General features: G+C 49.2%; 1 protein-coding gene across 1 annotated transcript; it reads right to left on the bottom strand.

The window, feature by feature from the left end:
* Positions 1–67: 67 nt before the first annotated feature.
* Positions 68–22,998, bottom strand: LOC110590332 (cytochrome P450 2F5). Its single transcript, XM_021701109.1, has 10 exons — positions 22,986–22,998; positions 10,133–10,324; positions 9,876–10,038; positions 7,398–7,547; positions 4,371–4,531; positions 3,860–4,036; positions 3,323–3,464; positions 2,239–2,426; positions 1,503–1,644; positions 68–479 (listed from the first exon to the last, which is right to left on the bottom strand). Exons 2-10 carry the CDS (start codon positions 10,322–10,324, stop codon positions 298–300), a joined length of 1,497 nt encoding a protein of 498 aa, XP_021556784.1. The 5' UTR covers positions 22,986–22,998; the 3' UTR covers positions 68–297.
* Positions 22,999–23,710: the final 712 nt, after the last annotated feature.

The raw sequence follows: 23,710 nt of genomic DNA, 5'->3' as shown, positions 1-23,710 counted from the left end.
CAGCCCAGGCAGGTTTGAATCTTTTATAAAGATACTTTATTAGAAAATTATAAAAACAGCCCCCAAAAGGGCGCGCGATAGAACGAGGCAAGCTCTTCTCCTTCCCCTTGCGTTTCTTTGCCTCTGGGGGCGCAGACCAGGTCAGGATGGGGGTTGGGGGCTGGGGAGGCGGCAGGCACAGGTGCGGGGAAGCGAGCGTGAGGGCGATGGGATGGGGGCACAGCGGAACCAGCAGGTGACTGGGGCAGCCCCCCGCGGGCCTCCCCGCCCACCCGCGAATCTGGAAGGGCCGTAGCGTCAGCGCATGCGCAGGCACAGCTGGAAAGGCCGCGGTAAGTTGCCCAGCCCGGAGCTGAGCGGTGTCAGGTCGATGTCCTCGGGCGCCCCCAGCGGCTGCAGCGAGAAGCTCTGCAGGATGGCGGTGAGGTAGAGGAAGAGCTCCATGCGCGCCAGCGACTCGCCCAGGCACAGTCGGCGACCTGCGGGGGTGGGAGGGTGCGGAGGGGCGGCGAGATAAGATGGGGTGAGGGGATCCAGTCGCAAATTCTCGGAGAAGAACATACGAAGCTAATGACTGGCGACGTCACAGAGCCACCCTTCTAAAGGTCTGGGAAAGATGCATTAAGTAAATCCGGGGCCAAAAAGGATCTGGCCGATACAAGGACAAGTTCATGGGTTCGAATTCTGACTCTGCCATTACTAGTTCTGTGATCTTGGGCAAGCCAGTTTCTGGGTACTTAAAATGGGGATGATAAAAAATAAAATAAAATAAAATGAAATAAAATAAATGATAGTATTGCTTCATTAGGTTGCTGTGAATGCTAAATGCAGGTAAAGAAATGAGAATATAATGTCATGTAGGTCATACTGCGTGTCATATGTTACTCTAGGCACTATACTGATATTAATTAATTTAATCCTAACAATTCCAAGAGGTGGACCTTGGAATTCTATCGATCATTCTCCATTTTATAGATGTGGAAGTTGAGGCACAGAGAGGTGAAGTAACATATTCAAGGCCATTATAGCTAGGAGACGACAGAGCTGGGGTCTTGCTGGAAAACCTAACTCTTAGCCACCACTCTAATAGCTCTTCTTAAAAGTAGCGCCTGGCACACAGTGGGCAATATGGTAGGTGGCTTATTATTATTATTCCTCCCTCCCCCTTTTTATTTCTGCTACTGGGTTAAACAGGAAAGATTTTTTTCAGCAGGATAAAGACCAAAGCCAAGGAAACTAGAACTGCTCACCTGCGCCACCCAGTGGGAAGACTGACGGTGATCGCTTCCAAGTTGAATTAATATCCTACTTGCCCCTCCTCCCTCCTCAAGGATTTTAGCCATTATCTGCCTATGGGAGCAGAGTTGGGAGGGAGAACAAATGTCTCCGCACATCCAAAGCTGAGGATGAGGTGGGATGAAGAAACGAGAGGGTTTGGAGAGTGGAATGAGGTAGGAATATGGGACCCCAAAGACCCTGATTCTTGTCCCCATGGCTCTCACCAGCTGAGAAAGGCATGAAGGCAGGGTTCTTCTTGAAGGACTGATTGGCATCCAGAAAATGCTCAGGGTTGAATTCCTGGGGCGTCAGGTAATGGCTGGGGTCATAGTGGACTGTGTTAAGGAGGGTGATGATATCCGTGCCCTGTGTGGGTGGGGAGGCAGAATCAGTAGGGGTAGAAGGTCTGCGAGATTCTCAAGCTGAAATCTCACTCCACAGGGCTGGAGGCCCCCGGAACTTGATAAAGGGGCATGGAGCCCAGGACTCCCAAAAGGAAATGTGTGTCGCTGTCTGGAGTTACACATGATGGGTGCTAGAAGCTGTGTTGACAGGGATGGGGGGTACCTCCCCTTGTCAGAGCAGATTTGGGGTTTCTGGGACTAGGGAGAGTTCTCTCAGAACAGTGTTTAGGCACAGCGGGTCCCCAAGATGAAGTGTTAGACCCTGGGGATGCTGGAGAGGGGTCCTAGGAAGGGGAGCTGTATTGGGCAAGGGGTCTGAGGGTCAGGTCAGGGTCCAGTCCATTATAGTACTGAATAGGCCCTGGGAAGGGGCTGAGGTTCTGGATTTAAGAGCTTCAGATGTCTGTTGCTAGGGCTTGGGATGCCAGTCATTAAGGCCCGGGGTACTGATGGCTAGGGCCTGGGATCCTCCTTGCTAGAGACCCGGATGCCATTCGCAAGTCTGGGATGCCTCTTCCTAGTGTGCCAGACGTCCATTGCCAGGTGCCCAGCACACCTTGGGTATCAGGAAGCCGCGAAAGGCTGTGTCCCGAGTGACGCGGTGGGGCAAGTTCATGGGGATGACGTCTGCGAAGCGCTGCACCTCGTGGATCACCGCGTCTGTATAAGGCATGGCCGCTCGGTCGTCCAGCGCCGGCAGCCGCGCGCGACCCACCACGCGGTCGATCTCCTCCTGTACGCGGGCTGGAGGTGGAGGGGGGAGCGTTAGTCAAGGGTACCAGTGGGCTCGACTGGGCTCCCAGTCGTGTGCATGTGTGCATGTGTGTGTGGGGGGTCCAGCCTACGCTTCCCAGTAGGGATGCCGCTACAGAGATGCTTATGATGGTTAGCAGGAGCCTCGAAGGGAAGGGTTGGTTTGGGAGACGTAGGTGAGAGTGAAAATTAGGTTGGTGCCAGGGCTCCTAGGGGCGGGGTTGTGCGGGCGGGGCTTAGGGGCTGCCGGGAGTCCAGGTCCCGGATGGGACAGCAGGCGGGGTTCGAGGACCAGGCCGGATGGAGGGTGGGTCGAGTGGGTAGGCTGTACGAAAGCCCGGAGAGATTGGGGGTGGGGCAGGCGGTATGGACCCTAATAGACTCAGTGCTGGAGGCCAGGGTTCCGGGATCCGCCCAGAGGCGGGGTTTGGAGAGGTGGGGGTCCCAGACCGTGCTGTGTGGGCGGGTGGTCAGACAGCGAGGGTCAGAGTGATGGTTCCTGGCTGGCCCTGTGGCTGAGGCTCGGGGCCAGGCTCTAGCCGACTGTTGAGATCGGGGCGCTGAGGCCGGACGCGTGCTGTGTGGTCAGGGTCAGGGGTGGGGCGCAAAGCCAGGCCACGAGGGCGGGGTCCAGGTTCCGGCCGACTGTGTGGACCGCGGGAGCCTGTGGATGGGGTCGGCCTCCGTGTGGGTTTGTGGGTTTGGCTGGGGGTCTCAGGCGTAAACTGGAGGCCTGGGCTATCTGGCATGCTGGGCGGGGCCGTGCCCATTGGTTGTGGGCGGGGCTTAGAGGTAGGCGAGTTGAGGCTCGTGGGGCCCGAGTGCCCAGCAGGTGTGCCCCGCGGCGCTGGTGTAGGATCTCCGAGCCAGGCTTGGGGCGCGCGCACCTTGCACTTTTGGGTACTTCATGAGCACTAGGAAGGCGTGGCGCAGCGTGGTGCCCACGGTCTCGGTGCCGCCAAAGAGCAGGTTATGTGTGGTCATCAGCAGGGTATCCATGTGGAAGTGGCTGTGCGGGTCCTGCTTCTCCTGCGGGGGTTGAGGGGTGGCGATATGAGCCCGGGCCGGATCACTGACCACAGGCTCGGAGTCTGTGCGACCCGCTCCCCACAGATTTGCACGCCTCCTGCTGGGTGTGTCCGTTCAGTCCCGACCCTGTTTAACTTTCTTTCCTCGGGGAAGCTGGGGAGCGCGAAAGGGCCGGGTAGAGAAAATCTCGGCCGCAGGGCCCACGGTTAACAGATCCTTAAGGACTTCTTAATGAGCTGTTAATTGGCGATGGGCCCCCTAGTGGCCAGGTGTTCCAACTTCACTCCCCAGATGTAGGGAGACCGGTCTCAAACCCGCTCAACCCGGGATCCTCGTTGGTCTGAGGCGGAGGGAAGCAGGTCAGGCCAGAGATGCGACTTCCAGGCCAGGCTTACTTGTGCCATCTTGTTGAGAAAGCAATCGATGAAATCCCGGGGAGAGCTGGGGTCGAGGGAGTCCTGGTGGTCGCGGACGCTGCGGGCGATGAGGTCCTTCATGCACCCGTAGTTCTGGAAAAGGCGTCGGTGCGGCCCGGGTACCCAGTCCAGGAGGCTCGGAAAGATGTTGTACAACTGGGGATGAGGGAGAGTCGGAGGGGTTTGGAGGATCAGGTAGCGCGCGCGCGTATGTGTGGAGGGGTTGCCAGCGAGGTCAGGGTGGAGCAGGTAGGCACGGGCGGGGTTTTGTGGGTCAGCTGGGTTCTGGAGAGACCGAGGTGGGGCGGGGGCCCTCGGTGTCTGTGGAGACTGACCTTGGCTAGACAGCTTAGGGCGATGCGGGGGCGGAGCCAGACGGGAAGGGGCGGGGCCAGGGAGGGTCCAACGCATCCTCTCCCCGCCCACTGTTTCCCGTTTCCCAGGACTGGATGAACCCCAACCCTGTCCCGCCCAACCTGGGCCTCCTGACCTCTCCCCAGGGGCCGCTCATGATTTGGAAGTTGTCACTGATGAGGCGGATAATGGTGAGCAGACGCTCATCGTCGTAGTCAAAGCGGCTGCCGAAGATCACAGAGCAGATAATGTTGGACACGGAGCGGCTGAGCACAAACGTGGGGTCGAAGGGCTTGCCTGCGAGTGAGGGGCGGAGGGGGTCAGGGGGCGCGTTGTGCAACACCCCAGACCCCGAGCGGCACTAGAGCGCACGACATCCAGCCCAACCATGCCAATGGGACTCGCAGCACAGAGCAAATGGTCTTGACCACCTGACCTGCAGCGTAACACCCCGGGTCCTTGGCAACACGCCAGGCAGGACAGAACCCACAACATCCTTTGGCACAATGACAACACCACCAAGCAACGGAACAGGCTATTCTTCACGATACAACACACAGCACACACCACACAAAACAACATACATACAATACACAACACAATACAATCGCGCATCAGGGTCTGCCAACACCACGACCTCACCCAGAAATGGCACAGCAACACGACACCTGACACCCAATGATCCGACGACGGAACAGATCACAGACAATAACACATGAGGCATCACAACAACAGCATGGCCCGGAAACTGAGTCTGGAGTTAGGTCGACATAGTTTGGATTTTGGCTTGGCCGCTCAGTTTCGGTGTGGCCCGGATGAGCCGATTTCCCTTCTCTGAGCCTTGGTTTTCTCGTATGTAAAATGGGCTTGATGACGGTCTTCTCCTCATGGAGCTGTTGTAAGGAGTCAGTAAAAGTGTGACTGGCTAAGGGCCTGGCCCATCATGAGCCTGTGTGAACCACGGTGGTGTGGTAGGCTGAATAGTGGCCCCCCCAAATATCCATGTCCTCCTCTCTAAGAGCCTGTGAACACGTGATTAAGTTAAGGATTTTGAGATGCGGAGATTATTCTGGTTTATCCACGTGGGCCTAATGTAATCACAAGGGAGGCAGAAGGGTCTGAGTAAGAAAAGGTGATGTGTTGGTGGGGAGAGAGGGAGAAAGAGAGAGAAGAGAGGGAGAGATTTTGGAAGGTGCTATGTTGCTGGCTTTGAAGATAGGGGAAGGGGCCACAAGGCAAGGATGCAGGGCGCCTCTAGAGGCTGGAAAAGGCAAGGAAATGGATTCTCCCCTAGAGCTTCCAGAAGGAGCCAGCCCTGCCAACCCATTTTAGTTTTATGGACTTCCAGAACTGTAAGAGAATAAATTTGTGTTGCTTTAAGTCACTAAGTTTGTGGCTTTTCTTTTTTTTTTTTTTAAATAGCAGCCATAGGAAACTAACTCAGGCAGTCATTATTGCTTTATTTACATCATATCATTTAATCCCTGAAGCATCACTGGCCACATTTCCCCCCTCAAAAGCCAGCAAGATTTGGAGATCAGGGTAGAGGGCTGTTTGCTTCTCTGCTTCAGTTTCTTCTCCTGTAAATTGGGGTTTATAATAGGTTCTCCTTCACAAAGTTCTTGGAACAGTGCTGGTTACTTTTATTTTTATTTATTTTTATTTTTTAAGTAGGCTCCATGCCCAGCATGAAGCCCAATGCAGGGCTTGAACTCACGACCCTGAGATCAAGACCTGAGCTGAGATCAAGAGTCAGATGCCTAACCAACTGAGCTACTCAGGTGCCCTAAGTGTTGGTCCTTTTTATTTTTTTTTCATGGGTGAGCAGCTTTGACCTGGGTTCACATCCCAGCTCTGCCACTTCCTGGGTACGTGACTTAAATCTTTCTGGGCCTCAGGTTTATCCTTGTAATAACTTCCCAGGGTTTCAGGGGAGGTGAGATGTGTTCATACATTTGAAGAGTTTAGTATAGTGCCTGGTCCCCAGGAAGCACTCAGTAAATGGGCATTAGTGTGTTGAGTATGGACCTTAGACACAGGTTTAAATCTTGGCTCCTCCACTGACTAGCTTTATTATTTCAAGCCAGTTAATTGACCTTTCTGTGCCTCTGTTTCCTCATCTGCAAAGTGGATCGTTCAGAGGCTTAAGGGGCTTATGCGTGAAAGTGTGCTTAACACAGGGCCCCACAAGTCGTGCGTTCTCAAGAGTGTCATCATCACCATCATCTTCCACCACAATTATACAAACTGCGTTCAAAATACCGCACGGAGGGGCGCCTGGGTGGCTCAGTCGGTTGTGTCTGCCTTCCGCTCAGGTCATGATCCCGGAGTCCCCCTGATCGAGTCCCAGGTGGGGTTCCCCGCTCAGCGGGGAGCCTGCTTCTCCCTCTGCCCCTCCTCCCTCTCATGCTTTCTCTCTCTCTCTCTCTCTCTCAAATACATAAATAAAATCTTTTAAAAAATAAAAAATAAAAATCTTTCCTTTAAAAAAATACCACACGGAGGGGGCATCTGGGTGGCTCAGTGGGTTAAGTGGTGGACTCCTGTTTTCTGCTCAGGTCATGATCTCAAGGTCACGAGATCAAGCCCCGTGTGTCACCGCACTCAGCAGGGAGCCGGCTTGAAGATTCTCTCCTTCTGCCCCTCCCTGCCCACTCTCTCTCCCTCCCTCTCTCTCTCTGATAAATAAATCTTTTTTTTTTTTTTTTTTAAAGATTTTATTTATTTTTTAGAGAGCGAGTGAGAGAGAAACAGCATGAGAGGGGAGAGGGTCAGAGGGAGAAGCAGGCTCCCCGCTGAGCCGGGAGCCCGATGTGGGACTCGATCCCAGGACCCTGGGATCATGACCTGAGCCGAAGGCAGACGCTTAACCATCTGAGCCACCCAGGCGCCCCTCTGATAAATAAATCTTAAAAAAAAACCCAAAAAAACACCACACAGAGACAGCAACAGAGAGGCCGCCACATAACTTATCCGGTCACCATTACCTCAAGGAACACAGCCCCGGAAGCCGATCCACCTCCAGGGGGCGCCACTCTTACTGCGGGTCAAGTGAGGAGCCTCCAGGGGTTTTGAGCTGGTGCCCACACTATCTGGCCAGTCCTGACTACTAAGTAGGATGGGTGTGAGTTAGGGGTTATCTACTGCGTTTGGGGACCCCAACCTTCAGTTTTCTTTAGCTCTGCCAGCAGGAAGCTGCCTTCCTCCAGGATCCGCTCCTCAATGCTCCTCTTTCCCATCCCGAAGTTCCGCAGAATCTGGACAGAGAACCTTCTCAGGACCTTCCACCGGTCCCCGTTGGAGAAGGCGATACCTGGAGAGAGGAGAGGGGCCAGCTCAACTGATGCACTTGTCCCCAGGACTACTGCCATCCGAGTCCCCTTTCCTGGTGTTTGCTGGGAGAGAGACTGAGAATTTGGAATCTACCCCCTCCTGGGAAGTCCTACATAACCCTCCAGGCTAGGTCAGGTGCCACCGCTGAGCTTCCATAGGGCTCTGGGCTTCCTCACCATAGTCTTTATCACTCTGCCTCTGTTTCCCTCAACACAGACCTGGTCACTCTGGATTATCACAGTGTGGCCATCGGGCTATCTCCTTCTCTAAGCTGTGAAGGTGGGGGTGGGAGTGGAAGGACGGAGGGGCTGTCTTGGTCACCACTGTGTCCCCAGCATTGCCAGCGCAGAGCTTACCACATGGGAGATGTTGGTGAATGCTTATTAATGAATGAAAGCACAAATAAGGGAGAAAGGAGAAATAAACACTGAGACATTGGGACTTCATCCAGGAACAAGACAGACCCTGTTCTCTTCTTTCCCTGGACTCAGGGTCTTTGCACAGGCTGGTCCTTCTTCCAGAACACTCTTCACCCTCTGTCTGCTCCTGACTGGTGATCTTCATCTTTTAGGTCTCAACTTAGAGGTCCCTTCCTCCAGGAAGCCCTTGCTGGCCCTCCCTGCCTGCCTGACTCAAGTGCTTCCTCTGGGCTCCCAAAGTTTCCCTGCATCCCCATCCCAGCCCTGACCACTGTAGGTGGTCATAGTCTGTTGATGGGACTACAGTAGGATAAGGTCTCCGATGTGTTTATCTCTGATTTCCCCGGAGCAAGCAGAGAACTAGATGCTGAAGAAGAAAAAAATCTCAGTGATTGCCTTGTATTGTCTGCATTATCTCATTGACTTGTAACAACTTTCCTCATGCTAGCTGACTCAGGGTCAGAGAGAGGAAGCCACTTGTCGAAAGGTACATAGCCAGTAAGCAGCAGAACCCTGTTTTTTGTTACCCTCTGTACTATGTATTGAAGAATTAGATGGTAGCTATTTTTAGTAACAGATAATGTATGTATCCAGATGTTCTCTGCAAAAGTAGCAAGGTGACTTTCTCAATTGCTCTGTGTCCACCTCCTTGCATTTGGTGTACGTGGACGGGTGAGGTCATAAGATCAAGCCCAGGAAGGGGACACGAAGGTGGAAAGTGTATTCAATACACAATAGTGGGTTTTTGCCTTTAACCAGAGCTCTTTACTTCCAAATTCTGGAACAGCTGGGACTCATCTAGTCAAGGGGACAGGGGGAGCCCTAGGGCTTCTTTAGGAGTAGAAGAATAGTCCAAGGTGCAAGCCTCCAAGATCTCCTTTTCAATCAGAGCAACTTTCTGCCAACTTACTCTCTCTCTCTCCTTTGTCATTTATTGGGCCCCGTCATATATGGCTTCTTTTGAATAAATGATTAATGTTAAAAAAAAAAAAAAGAAGAAAACCCACAAGACTAGGTGATTTCCAAACCTAAGGAGGACAGGATATTGAGATAGAAGAGGTTTGGAGTTGATGTGAGTTGCTGGATGGGTGGATTTGGGTTTGGCTTTGGATGGGGATGACAATGGGCAATGGGGGGGGGCGGTTATGGGACTCAGGATAAAATTGGGTTTGAGGTTGCCGATGGGAATGGAGTTGTGTGGAATGGGAAGGACTGGTAGACTGGGGTTGAGATTGAGCTTGGGCTTGGGTAGATATGTGACAGGGTTGGTTTTGGTGTTGGTAGTTTGATTAGGGTTGAAAATGGAACTGGGGACTGAAAACTTCAATAGGTGATTGAGATAGAAGATAGGGCGGGAGAGAAAAATGATGGTGGAGTTCAGTTTGACTGAAGGGTTAGGATGGGGTTGATAACAGATTTTCAAGTGGAGACTGGGAGAGGGTTCATAATGGAAATGGAGGGAGGGAGATGAATCAGCATTGCAGATACAGATGAAGTTGATTTTGGAATGGGGAACATGGAGGTAAGGTTGATGAGGACTGGGTTGAGGTGGGCAATGTGGGCTGGGCCAGATAATTTGGCCACTTGACTGAGATGGAAATTTGATGATGTGGTTAGGCTAGAGGTAGGGATTGGGATGAGAATGGGGTTGGAGTTGGATGGAGGTGGGGATTGGTGTGGAAGTGCATTTCAAGATGGTAGTGGGATGTGGGGATAGGGAAGGTGAAACAGACTACCTAGACTAGCACTGTCTGGCACCATCCTAGCTGGTGTAATTGGTGAGATCAGTGGCCCTGAGTATCACTAAAATTGGGAGGACAGTCCCCCACCCTTACCCCCTCCCTCAGTGTGGAATGAGTTGGGGTGGAGAAGATGGGGGGCAGGCTTACCATTGCCCTTAGTGAAGTTGAAAAAGACAGGGTAGTCACCACGGCCACTAAAATCCTCCCCTTGGTCCACAAGGGCCTCCTTCACGGCTTGGTATCCGCTGAGGACAACCACGCGCCTGGGCCCCAGGTGCACTGTGTACACCGAGCCATACTCCTTGCTCAGCTGGGAGTAGGAAGACAGACGTCACAGGGGGGTCTGGGGCCCTGAGACCCCTCCCCCAGTTATTCCCCCCTCCTCCAAGCCTAGGTCCTTGCACCTTGGTGAGAGAGGTCAGCATGTCTTGGGAGCGCAGCTGCAGCAGGTTTCCCAGGAATGGGAGAGGCCTGGGGCCTGGAGGCAGCCGGCCCTTGCCCTTGGAACTGAGGATCAGGAACAGACAGGTGAGAGCCAGGAGCCCGAGCAAGATGGCTATGCTCAGACTGTCCATGGTGAAAGCAGCTGCAAGCATCTGGAGGGCAGAGTGGGAAAGGGCAGGACTGGGAAGGGAGTGGGATCCCTTCATTCCGCATCTCCTGGGACTTGCCTTCCCCAGGCCCTAGAAGTGAGGGCAGGTGAAGAAAAGAAAGGAGGTAGGGAGAGTCAGGGACAGGGAAAGGCCAGGGATTGAGGGAAGAGAAGGGGAGAGGAGGGGAGGGAGAGAGAGAGGACACGGAGACAGGCAGAGACAGTCAAAATACAGTGAGACTGACAGTAAGAGAGACAGCAACAGACAGAGACAGACAGAGGGACAGAGAGAGACACATGGAGATAATGAGGGATATGGAAAAACCAAGTGAGATATCTGAGTATCTGTAGATGTCCGCCTATCATCTATCTGTCTGTCTATCATCATCTATCATGAGACCGAATCTCACACAGAGACAGTGATAAGAGATAGAAACACACGGGTAGAGACAGACAAATGAAGACACAGAGCTAGAGAAAGACAGAAGACAGAGATGGAGAGACAGAGAGACACATACTTCCTGAGAGACATACAGACGGACATTGAAAGAGAAAGCAGGAAAGAGAGACAGAGCTAAACAGAGACTGAGGGAGAGAGAGAGAGAGTGACACAAAAGAGAGATGCACTGAGACAGACACACAGACACACACACGGAACATTAGACAGAGACACGCAGAGACACAGACCAAGACAGACTGGAGACAGGGAAGGGGGCAGAAGCAGAAGCGGAAGTAGAGGGAAAAGAACCAGGGGTTCTGACCCCAGGGGTTCAGTCCACAGAGAGATGCCACCTTCTGGGTAAAGCACCAGTACCGAGGTCCTGGTGCCCAGCCCCCCTGCGGGCTCTAAAACACGTGTCAAATGAATGAACACAGAGCCAGAGAAAGCCCCAGAAAGACAAGCCCAGGGGCCTTGAGAACCCTCGGAGGAGGTGACAAGGGAGATCCCAGCCAGTCTTAGCGACAGATGAAGCCGGTGACCCCTCTGTTGAGAGCCATCCTCCTCTGTGACCTGCACCTTGTCCTTTACCTGCTGAGCGGAGGTGTGATCTGCTCCAGTTCTGTGCCCTGCAGCTCTGGGTAGGCCTGAGGGGTGGGGGCTGCTCTTAAATCATCTCTGTCCACACCCCCTGCCCCTCCCACCCCGCGCCGTTTTCCCAATGACTTTTAATCCCTTCTATTTTCTTGCCTTACCTTACGAATGGCTTGGGGCTCGCAGCCAGCTGGAGTGATGGCTCAGCTGGGTACCACTCCTTGGGAGCCCTCCAGTGGCCTCTTTGAGGCTGACCTCAGCTCTCCTTACTGTGCTCAGTAGTGGCCATTTGCCCTGCAGTAGGCAAAATCTTTTCCATTTTTTTCTTTAAAGATTTTATTTATTTATTTGAGGGGAGGGGCGTGAGCGAGGAGAGGGGGAGGGAGAGGGAGTATCTGAAGCGGGCTCCACGCCAGAGTGAGCTTGACACTGGGCTCCATCTCATGACCCTGAGATCATGACCTGAGCCGAAATCAAGAATCAGAGGCTTAACTAACTGAGCCACCCAGGTGCCCCCAAATTTTCCTTTTTTTTGCCATTTGGGGTCCTGGGTCTGGTTTTGGGTCTGATCTGAGGTTTCGGGGCTTGGCAAAATGAGCCAGGGATTGGGGCAGGGTCTTTTTGGTGTGTGGGGCACTTGGCTCTATTTCTCTGGGTTCAAGTTCATTTCTGCCCCTGCCTGGTCACATGACCCCAGGCAAGTTCCTTTCTGTTCTGGGCTGGAGTTCTCCCATTCTCTGTCTCTCGTGGTTTGTCTCTGAAATTCTGTGTGTCTCACTTTGCTTCTGCCTCTGAAACTTTTTGTCTCTCTTTATGTCTCTGTCTCTCTCGTCCTCCCACCCTCTGCATCTCTGGGTCTCTCATCTCTGTCCTGTCTCTAATTCTCTCTGTGCTTTTTCTCTTTCTCTCTGACTCCTTCTCCCTGTAAGTCTTTCTCAGTCATCGTCTCCTCCTGACTGTCTGGGAGTCTCTCTCTTTCTGTCTCTCACGCCTCTATGAGTCAGACTACAGTGAAGTGGGCTGAGGTTGAGGGAGGATTGGGGGAAGTGCAGGAGAACGGACCTCAGATTTGGGTTTGTGGTTGTTTTTTTTTTTTTTAAGATTTTATTTTATTTTAGAGAGAGGGCAGAGAGAGCGTGAGTGGGTCAGGGAGGGGCAGAGGGAGAGGGAGAAAAAGAATCCCAAGCAGGCTCCACGCTCAGCGTGGAGCCCGATGTGGGGCTCGATCTCACGACCCTGAGATCACGATCTGAGCCAAAATCAAGAGTCACACGCTTAACTGACCGAGCCACCCAGGCGCCCCTAAAGATTTTATTTTTAAGTAATCTCTATACTCAACATGGAGCTCGAACTCATAACCCTGAGATCAAGAGTCTCATGCTCTCCCAATCGAGCCACCCGGCACCCTCGGGCCTCAGATTTGAATGACTCCCCTGCTGCCTTCTGCTTACACAGTCTTCCCCCTGCTCTCCTCAGCCACCACCAACTGTATCTGCTCCAGGTTACTGCCCCAGACACTGGCCAGGTCAGAAGGGCAGGTTGTAGGGGCGCCTGGGTGGCTCAGTTGTTAAGCATCTGCCTTCGGCTCAGGTCATGGTCCCAGGGTCCTGGGATCGAGCCCCGCATCCAGCTCCCTACTCGGCGGGAAGCCTGCTTCTCCCTCTCCCACTCCCCCTGCTTGTGTTCCCTCTCTCGCTGTGTCTCTCTCTGTCAAATAAATAAATAAATCTTTAAAAAAAAAAAAAAGAAGGGCAGGTTGCAAAAGCATGGATCTAGGCTAGGACTCCAGTACTAGGAGTTAGGGTAGGGGAGAGAGCCCCTGAGGTCAAGGCTCAGGGAGGCTAGGTGGAAGTGTGGGTGTCCCCAAAGGTCCGTGGGTATACACCGTGTTTGCCTTTCCCATGGAGGCAAGGGAGGAAGTGCTTGAAGATCCTGGGAAACCTGACACCCCAGGTCCTAGGCACGTGGCAGGATGGAGGTGGGGCCCGTGCTCTTGGGTAAGTCCCAGAGAGGCTGGTTAGGGGTGGGTCCTGGAAGAGGGGTGAAGGCTTGATTATAGGATTATATATCTCAAGTTTCCCTTGGCATCTACTCCTACTTCTGGGGGAGGGGGCAGGACTGGATCCATCTGAAGCCTGTAAGTTACTTTTCACTGACCCTAGAACTGAGTTGAGAGGGTCTTGATGGGGCTGCCTCACTGGGGAACTTGGCATTCATGAGAAGGGTTTTTTTTTTTTTAAGATTTTATTTATTTATTTAATTGACAGAGAGAGAGAGAGAGACAGCGTGAGAGGGAACACAAGCAGGGGGAGTGGGTGAAGGAGAAGCAGGCTTCCGGCCGAGCAGGGAGCCTAATGAGGGGCTCGATCCCAGGAGCCTGGGATCATGACCTGAGCTGAGGCAGTCGCTTAACCAACTGAGCCACCCAGGCGCCCCATGAGAAGGGGTTTTAAGGGGCTTTGAGTTCTTCTTGTAGTCTGACTTGCTCTTCTGCTACAGAGAAAACGTTGGGTAGGGAGGGCTGTGTTGTAGGGTTTCAGACACTTAAATGACTGAGACACCCAGGCATCCCTAGAGCTGCTGATTGATTAAATGAATGAAATGAATTTCCCGTCATATGCTTTCTAAGTACCTCTAGCTTGGAGATCAAGGAATAGGGAGAGTTTGGGGAGAGATGTCCAGGCACAGGCTTTATCATCATGCCGTGGAAGGGAACTCCTTATAGGCTCCAAGTTCCTCTGCACGGTCGATGAGACTTTTTTTCAGAACCTCTAACCTGGACAGCACCCTTCAGTGTTGGAGGGCTCATGAACTGCTCTGCACAGAAGCCATACTAGATGCTATGTGTTGGGGAGTGAGGATGGGGGACACCAGGGGACACAGCTCTGGATTTTCAAGGGAATCAGAAGTTGGGAGGATTTGGTTAGGAGATAAGCCTTGTCTAATACCATGTGAAACAAGATTTTTAAAAAAATCTACCTTCTAAGAATATACAATGGTGAAAAGACAGTCTTCAATAAATGGTGCTGGATTCCCAACTACTGGACAGCTACATGCAAACAAATGAAACTGGACCACTTTCTTACACCATACACAAAAATAAACTCAAAATGGATTAAGACCCGAACTTAAGACCTGAAATCACAAAACTCCTGGAAGGAAACATAGGCCGTAATCTCTTTGATATCTACTTTAGCAATATTTTTCTAGATATATCTCCTAAGGCAGGGGAAACAAGAGCAAAAATAAACTATTGAGACTATACCAAAATAAAAAACTTTTGCACAGCGAAGAAAACCAACAAAACAGCGCAGAAAATCAACAAAGCAAAAAGGCAACCTACTGTATAGGAAAAGATATTTGCAAATGCTATATCTGATAAGGGGTTAATATCCAAAATATATAAAGTACTTATACAACTGAACACCAAAAAAGCAAACAATCTGATAAAAAAAAATGGGCAGGGGGCTCGAATAGACATTTTTCCAAAGAAGACATCCAGATGACCAATAGACACATGAAAAGAGGCTCAGCATCACTCGTCATCAGGGAAATGCAAATCAAAACCACAATGATGGGGGCCTGACCGGCTCAGCTGGAAGAACACGTGACTCTTGATCTTAGGGTTGTGGGTTCGAGCCCCATGTTGGGTGTAGAGATTACTTAAATAAATAAAACTTAAAAAAAAACCAAACACCAGACCCATAAACACAGAGAACACACACAGAGAGAACGGATGGTTCCCAGAGCAGGGAGGGGGAAGGGCTAAATGGGTGAAGGGGGGCAGGTAGAGCCTTCCAGTTATAAGTCATGGGGATGAAAGGTACAGCACAGGGAATATGGTGAATGGCATCACAAAAGCACAATAGCTTTGTTTGGTGACAGATGGGAGCTACACTTGTGGTGAACGTAGCATAACATATAGAATTGTCCAATCGCTATGTGGTACCCCTAAACTAATGTCACATTGTGTGCCAACTACACTTCAATAAAAAAAATAATCTGCATGGGGCACCTGGGTGGCTTAGTTAGTTAAGCGTCTGCCGTAGGCTCAGGTCATGATCTCAAGAGTCCTGGGATCGAGTCCCATGTCAGTCTCCCGGCTCAGTGGGGAGACTGCTTCTTCCTCTCCCTCTTCCTGCCTCTCCCCCTGCTTGTACTCTCTCTGTCTCTCTCTCAAATGAATAAATAAAACCTTAAAAAAATAGTAAAAAAAAATAAAACCCCAGTCTTCAAGTTAAAAAAAAAAATCTGCATGCTGGGTTTAGCTCCACAGATCGCCTTCTCTGTTCTTCAAACTCATCTGCATGGCTCACTCCTTCATTCAGATCCCTAATCAAATTCTCTTCCTCACAGAAGCTTTTCTGATCATCTTATGGGAAACAGGCACCTTCATCCCTCTGCAGCCATGAATTGCTGTATCTTCTTGAGGCGCTCACTGCTCCCTGACGTTTAGAATATATGTGTGTTTATCTATTTACAGCCTCTGCGCTCCTGGAAAGTGATAAGAGTGTCCACCGTGCTTGACTCATAGTAGGTGCTCAAGGAATGTTTAGTGAACCAACAGACATTAGAGAGGCGTGGACTCTGGAATCAGACAGACTTGGGCATGAGTACCAGCTCTACCTTGTCCTTTCTGTGTGTCCTGGATAAGTGAGCCACAGTGACCTCAACTGACAAATGGGGTATTGGTCTCTGCACCAACAGGCTGTTGAGAGAACTCTGTGAACTTAAGCATGTCATGCTTGGCAGAGCTCCTGACAGTGTAAAAACCTGGTATCTGAGAACGAACTGTTCTTAATGTCCTTCCTGGACCTCCCAAAGCCTAGGTAAAGGCTCCCAGATATCTTCTTCCCAGGTGGGGCACTGATGGAAAGGGGGTGGTGGCGAGAATCCCAAACAAGAGGCTGAGGTGGTTTGTGGCAGTATTGGCTTACAGCTGGCTTGTGCCCCAGTCCTGACCCTTTCCTGAGTTAGTGACAGGTGAGGGCAGGGGCAGCGGTGTGGCAAAATGAAAGTTCCTGTTCTACCCAGGGTCAATCCAGCTCCGAGAGTCCCTGGCCATCCCAGGAAAGGTTAAGAGGGGGTTTGAATCATTACATTTTAGAACCTGAGAATCCCAAACCCACTCAATTAACATGAATACCTGGATTCCTGCAGAAAAAGAAGCAATTGCTCCCACATCCACCAAATCCTTTGCTGGGAGATTACTTCCTATCTGTCTGCATGGTGGAAGGCTTGGTGGTACTCTCTCCTCCTCCTCTGTTCCTGGGCACAAGGAGCTCCCGCAGAAAAGAACAGTCACATCCCTCCAGAGCCTTCTCCATTTCAACCCTGGGGACTCACAGACACTCCCGCTCATTATCCCTTCAGCCTCCCTTTGGCATGCCAAGGGTCAAGGGCAGTGGGAACGTGGCTTCCTTATTCAGTCCCAGACCTGGAGACTTGACCCGGGGTTCGGGGTTCGAAGCAAAGATGGCGGAGTTGAGGAAGTAAAGACAGACTTAAGGACCTAGAGATTTGAGTGGAGCAGAAGGGGATGAACCCTCTCTCCTCCCACAGGCACATCAATGCAGGTGAGAACACAGTATTAACCCGTTCCCCTAGAAAGAGCCATTAGTGGAGAATAAGTAAGAGATTGGAGAATAAGCCAAGGAGAAACATGTGGAAGAAGGTTACAGGCAGAATCAAACAACCACAGATATTCCATATCAGTGGGACAGATAACACTGGGGGGAGAACCCTTGAAGGACTTGGAGGAGGGGCTGGCTTTATGAGGAGAAGACACCGAGAAGCTGCAAGCACAGGAGCTCCGGAGAAGAGCTGCCTGGGAAGAAGGGGCAAGAATCAGAGAAGCACAACTAGAAGACACTGGGAGGGGAGTTCTCACACGGGATGGGGTGTGGGGGGCAGGCAAAGACAGACTCCCAGGGGAGGAAGATCCCAGAGGTGAGAGTGACGGACAGACGGAGCAGGTCGGAAGGATTGTCCTATTGTCTGCTGGGCTGATGGTGGCTGCCCACTTTAGATGGGGCACCTGCTCTCAGCCCCCAGTCCCCTCCCAGCCCAAATCTCTTGCTGGTGACCTGGGGGCATTTGAGTGTAGGGGACGGTAGGTATTAAAGGGCATTGGATGCCAGGCTGAGGAGCTCAGACTTTGTTTCCTAGGTCCTGGAACACGGTTGCTGAGTGATGAGCCCCATTGCACCCAGTGCTTGACTCCCAGTTTACTAAAGACGAGACTAAGGACCTCCTGGCTGAGAGCTGAGGCAGAGACCCCCAGGCTGTCTGTGATCAGAGAAAGAAGGAGAGGAGTTTACCAGGGAATAACTGAGTGGTACAATTGGGACAATCACTCCATCTGAACTGGCCTCCCTAATAGAGGACACTGTCATTTTCCACCTGTATCATTGTACATCCCTCTTCCTGCCTCTAGCCAGTCCTCACCTTCTCGATGGAGCCAGAGTAATCTCTCTCAAAATCACCACGTCTTTAGTTCATTCATTAATCGAGTCAACAAATATTAATCGAACATCAATAAGTATAGGCACTGGAGATAGAGCAAAGAATAAAACAGACAAAAATGCCCTGCTCTCACGGAGTTGACATTTTAGCTGGGTTACCTCCCGTGCACAGCTGTGAGTGTATCCCAAGGATCGATGGCTAGAGCCAGGATTGCTGGCTTGGATTTGGCATTGCCAAATTGCTCTGCAAAGCAGCTGAACTAATTTATACTCCCACCAACAGTATATAAAGAAAGATTCCTGTGTTGTCATTCAATCCTCGATCCCATCAGTTATAAAATTTTGCTAATCCAATGAGTGTGAAATTCTATCCCGCTTTCATTTACTTTTCTCCAATTGGCCAGCTGCTGAGTTGAGTGTGGGTGTTGGCCATTCAGTTTCCTGGACTGAGGACTGCCTCTGAATATCTTTTTTTTTTCTTATTGGTTTATAGGAGTTTATTTTTAGTCTGATCACTAATTCTTGATTGGAAGGCCCCAGTCCTTTCGGAGGGCTCAGCCCCTGGCTGGGTCAGGCCCTCCTGGGATGATCTTACTTTATGATTAACCTCAAGATCAATGGGTTTGGTACTCTAATTACAACTGGAAAATCCCTTTTGTCATATAATGTAACATAGTCATGGGAGTGACATACTATCCTATTCACACGTCCCACCCACACCCAAGGGAAAGAGATTATATGAAGGTGTGCGTCCTTGGGGGATCATTTTTAGAATTCTGCTTACCACACTTATTACAAGAAGTTAAATGATTTTTTTCTTCTTAAAGGAGGAGTGTTTGATTTCATAGATTCTCTCTACGGTTTTTGTTGTTGTTTTGTGCTTCATTCATTGCTGCTATTAAGTTTATTATTTCTTTCCCTTTCCCTTTTAGAACAGATTTCTCTGTTGTTTTTTATTTTTCCTATATTGGATGCTAAACTCCTTAATTTGCAGTTTTCCTATTTTCACACATAAGCACTTCTCTTGAAAGTCTGCTTTACCTGCCTCCTCTGAGTGTTGAGATGTAGATTCAGCTGTAAACATTTTAAATTTCCAATGTGATTTCTACTTGGTTCGTCCATTATAGAGCAGTATGCTTCAACATTTCTAAGCATTTTGGTGTTTGATCTCCTCTTTATTGTTGATGATTTCTTTCTCTCTTTCTCTCTCTCTTTCTGCATTGCAAACAGACTGTATTGTCTATGATATCATTTCCTCAACATTTATAAACATTTATGTCTTGGCCTGGTTTGTGGCTAGTATTTATAAAACCTCACATGCGATCAAAAGGAATGAGGATTCACAAATGAAGAGTTTAGGGATCTACAGTGGTTAATTGGATCAACCTAATTATCTTTTCCAAATATTCTATACCTTTATTAATTTTTTTATCTGTTTGATTTATCAAACTTACTGCTGGGGTAAGTTACAATCTTGTAATTTAGAGCTATATTGTCATATGTCGGGATTTGTATATTTTCTTGGTGCATTGCTCCTTTTATCACAATTATTCCTGTTGCTCCTAATAATTCTGTTAAAATAAAAAAGTGGAGACCAGCCTTGAAAACACCCTGACCAGACAAAACCAGTGCAGTCATTAAAAACTAAGCTTCGTGTAGCTTATGTTGGAAGATTAACTTGACCTGGATCATTTCTTGCTTATGCTTCTGGAAATGATGTGCAAAACTTGACCTGTTTCCCAAGGTTGATATAAGGTAACCACTGACCAATAATTAAGAAAATCTTCATGGGCGCCTGGGTGGCTCAGTCAGTTGAGCATCTGCCTTCGGCTCAGGTCGTGATCTCAGGTCCTGGGATCGAGCCCCACATCAGGGCTCCCTGCTTAGTGGGGAGTCTGCTTCTCCCTCTGCCCCTCCCCCAGCTTATGTTCTTTCTTTCTCAAATAAATAAATAAAATCTTAAAAAAAAAGAAAACTTTCAATCGTTTAAGAAAACTCCAATATTATAACCAATCCCTGTGAAGAATAAACAGTCACTGCTTTCTCACAATATAAGCTGCTTTATAACAGCAATATACCCCTGAGCCTCATTCTATGTTTTGGTTTGAATGCTCCTAGTTTGCACACTCTTTCTGGTGTGTGCACAATAAACTTCTACTAATTGCTATTTAAACAATTCATTCGTTTTACTTCTTTTATTTCTGTTCTTTTGACATTTCCTTTTGCCATAATGTCAATTTTATACTATAGAAGTATAGCCACACTGTCTTTCTTTCAGAGGATATTGGGCTGCTTTGTCTTCTCCCATTCATTGATATTTATCCTTTCTGTGCCCTGTGAGATTTGTTTTTTATTTTTTAAAAGATACTAGCTTTTACAGGGGCGCCTGGGTGGCTCAGATGGTTAAGCGTCTGCCTTCGGCTCAGGTCATGGTCCCAGGGTCCTGGGATCGAGCCCCGCATCGGGCTCCCTGCTCCTTGGGAGCCTGCTTCTCCCTCTGCCTTTCTCTCTCTCTGTCTCTCATGAATAAATAAATAAAATCTTAAAAAAAGATACTAGCTTTTATTTATTTATTTTAAAGTATTTGTTCATTTATTTGTTTATTTATTTAGAGTGCAAGCAGGGGGAGGGGCAGGGGAAGTGGGAGAGAGAGACTCTCAAGCTGACTTCCCGCTGAGCACGGAGCCTGACCTGGGACTCAATCTCAGGATTCTGACATCATGACCTGAGATGAAATCAAGTGTCGGATGCTTAACCAACCAAGCCACCCAGGTGCCCCTTTTATTCTTTCTATAAAGGGGATCGTTCAGAATGTACCTTATGCCTGATTTCTTTGGCTCAGTATTATCCCAGGACAGTGTGGTGAATGAGAGTGTGGGCTCTACAGCCAGGCTGCCTTGGGCGAGTTAATGAATTTCTCTGTGCCTCAGTTTACTCATCTGTGCAATGAGGATAATAGCAGCAACTAACTCTTGGGGTTGTTGTAAGGATTCAATCAGTTGAAAATTTAAAAGCACTTAGAACAGTGCTTGACATGTAGGGAACACTGAGCACATGCTTAATGATTACTGGAGTCATTGACAGTTTCCAAGCTCTTGGCCATCTGGTTACACTTTGGCTTTTGTGGAAGACTTTCAAAGGAGGGAGCAATGGCCATCATCGTACCCAAGATTACATCATACCTAAGATTACACTTATGGCCAAGCCTGGGCAAGATCCCTACACCCCTGCCTTCCCTAATTCTTCCTTCCCCTAAGCCCCAGAGATGCCTGGGATCTCAGTTGAGAGCTGAGTTGGGTTTAGCTGCTATGTGGGGAGTGACCCTTCCAAAGTGTTGGAGTGGGGATGGGCTGGGTTTGGACAAGAAAGCTCTGGAAAGTTGGTGGATGGAGGTGATTCCTCTCATTGCTTCTGGTACTACTTGCAGTCACACCCATGTTCTCTATTAGCTTTGGGATTTGGGGGATTAGCCTTCATTCCTTCTTCTGTGTTGTCTTTCCCTGTGTGTGGCAGTCAGCCAACCTCAAACCCTTCTTTTGCAGGAGCTCTGTGTTAGCAAACCAAACTGGTTCCAGCCATCCCCTTCCTCACAAGCAGTGAGTAGGGAGGATTTATGATGACTGGTGGAAAGAAACCTCATTTTCTTAGAAGAGATTTGCTACCAAGGAGAAGCTATAGATGTCATCGGTAAAGATGAATGCAGAAGAATCTTGGAATCTAGGTTTTTGGGTGTCCTTGATTCTAAGATTGGGGGAGTCTGAGATTCTCAGATGCTTATTCTAGTACTAAAATTTGTTTCTGAGTGTCAAGGGAAGTCTCATCTTGAAGAATTACAAAATGATGACAATTTGTGAATTGTCAAGGGTCGAAGTGCACTGATGTCTGCCACTTATTTTGAAATGTATCAAAAAATAGATGAATTGGTGGAAAGATCAGAGAATGTATAGATGGATAGATGTGTCATAAAGCAAGTATGGTAATGCTGACTACAGAATCTAGGTAGTGGTTTACTGTATAATTCTTTCAACTTTTCTATATATTTCCAAACTATCGTAAGAAAATGTTAGGAGAATACGATACTATTCACCTTTGTCTCTTAGTGGAGACAGCTGATTCCCTTGGAAGAGTTAATCAGTTGAGATTTTTTTTAAAAAGATTTCATTTATTTATCAGAGAGAGAGAGCACAAGCAGGGGGAGCAGCAGAGAGGGAGGGAGAAGCAGGCTCCCACTGAGCAGGGAGCCCAATGCAGGACTCGATCCCAGAACCTCGGGATCATGATCTGAGCTGAAATCAGATGCTTAACCGACTGAGCCACCCAGGTGCTCCTCATCAGCTGAGATTTTCAAATGGGAGTTGAGTCAGCCCTCAAGACTTCTGGAAGGATGTAACAGAGCTTGACAAAGGCTTTCCTCCCAAAGATCCGGGATTAGGACTTCTGTTACAAGTGGCGGAAATCTAACTCAAACTAGTTTAAACAAAAATGGGCATCTATTTTTGGGAGCTATGGGGCAAGCCATGAGGAGGCAGATAGGCTGGATTCAGGCTTTATGTGATGTCTTCAAGGACTCTGTTTTTCTTAATCTCTTTGCACTCTTTGCTCTATCTATCTATCTATCTATCTATCTATCATCTATCATCTATCTATTTTTATTAAGTAGGCTCCACGCCCAGCATGGAGCCCAAAGCAGAGCTTGAACTCACAACCCTGAGCTACAGACCTGAGCCGAGATCAACAGTCAGATGCCTACCTACAACTAAGCCACCCAGGTGCCCTGCTTCTTTCTGACTTTACTGTCTGACAGGCATTATCCCTGTGAGGGAGAAGAGCTGCTGGAAGTCTGAGGCTTATCTTGGCTGTGGTGGATTGTTTTATTTTCAAAATGTCTTCTTCCCTCCCACTGGTCCTTTCCTTAGGAGAAGATTACACTTTCCTGTCCCCGCTGACAGGCTTGGTCATGCAACTCGCTTTGGCCATGCCTCCTGTTGGTGCTCCTTGTACCTATGGGTCTCGTCGGGTTCCAGCAACTGTGCCCTCCCTCTGAACCTTCAAGGATGCAGTGCAGCCTCGCGGTAGCTAATATTCCGCCACCCCTCGCTGGATTTCCCTCAGTTTTGTAAATAGTCCTTTCATTAAACTCTAAATGATCCCATTTGTGTGTGACTCACCTTTCCTGCTGGGATCCTGACTGACACAGCATTCCACGGTATGGCTGCTCCATAATTTGTGTGGTTGGTCATCGGACTACAGTTATTTCCAATCTTTCACTATTGCACGAAGCTGCAACACATAAGCGTGCACATAGGTCATTTTGCACACATTTGGGTAAACCTGTAGGATGAACTATTAGATGAGGGACTGCTGAGTCAAATAATACATATCTTTATAATTTGGGCTGATAGTGTTAAATCGTGCTCAGGGGTTGTACTAATCCACAACTCCAGTAGCAGTGGATGAGAGTGAGGGTTGTTTTTTAGACTAAATCCACAATCCAAAATGTTTGGACACCTATCTTGGAGGCTACTAAGAATTCTCAAGATAGAGATGCCAGATTTCTGGTTAATAATAGGCAGGTATCTGGAATAACAAATTGAATAAATGAGGCGTGTGAATGTATTTGTTTTCCATCTTGGAATCTCTGATTACAGTAGTTAAGAGAAATTTTTGAAAGTTCATATTAGAACATTTTTATTTTTAAGGGACTATGATTCTGTGTACAGTGATTATAATATTTCAAGTCTTTGGTACTGAGACCGTGGTTCCCAGATCTCATGAATCTTTATGCCGTACCTCGAAGATTGTGTGAGTCAAAGGTTTTCAGCTTCTTCCCAAGAGACAGTGCACGTGGATGGTTATAGTCTGAATAGGCACTTGTTATTAGTGTGCTTGTTAT

Source organism: Neomonachus schauinslandi, chromosome 16 (genome assembly GCF_002201575.2).
Source record: "Neomonachus schauinslandi chromosome 16, ASM220157v2, whole genome shotgun sequence".
Lineage (NCBI taxonomy): Eukaryota > Metazoa > Chordata > Mammalia > Carnivora > Phocidae > Neomonachus > Neomonachus schauinslandi.
This window is presented reverse-complemented; position numbering and strand designations above follow the sequence as displayed.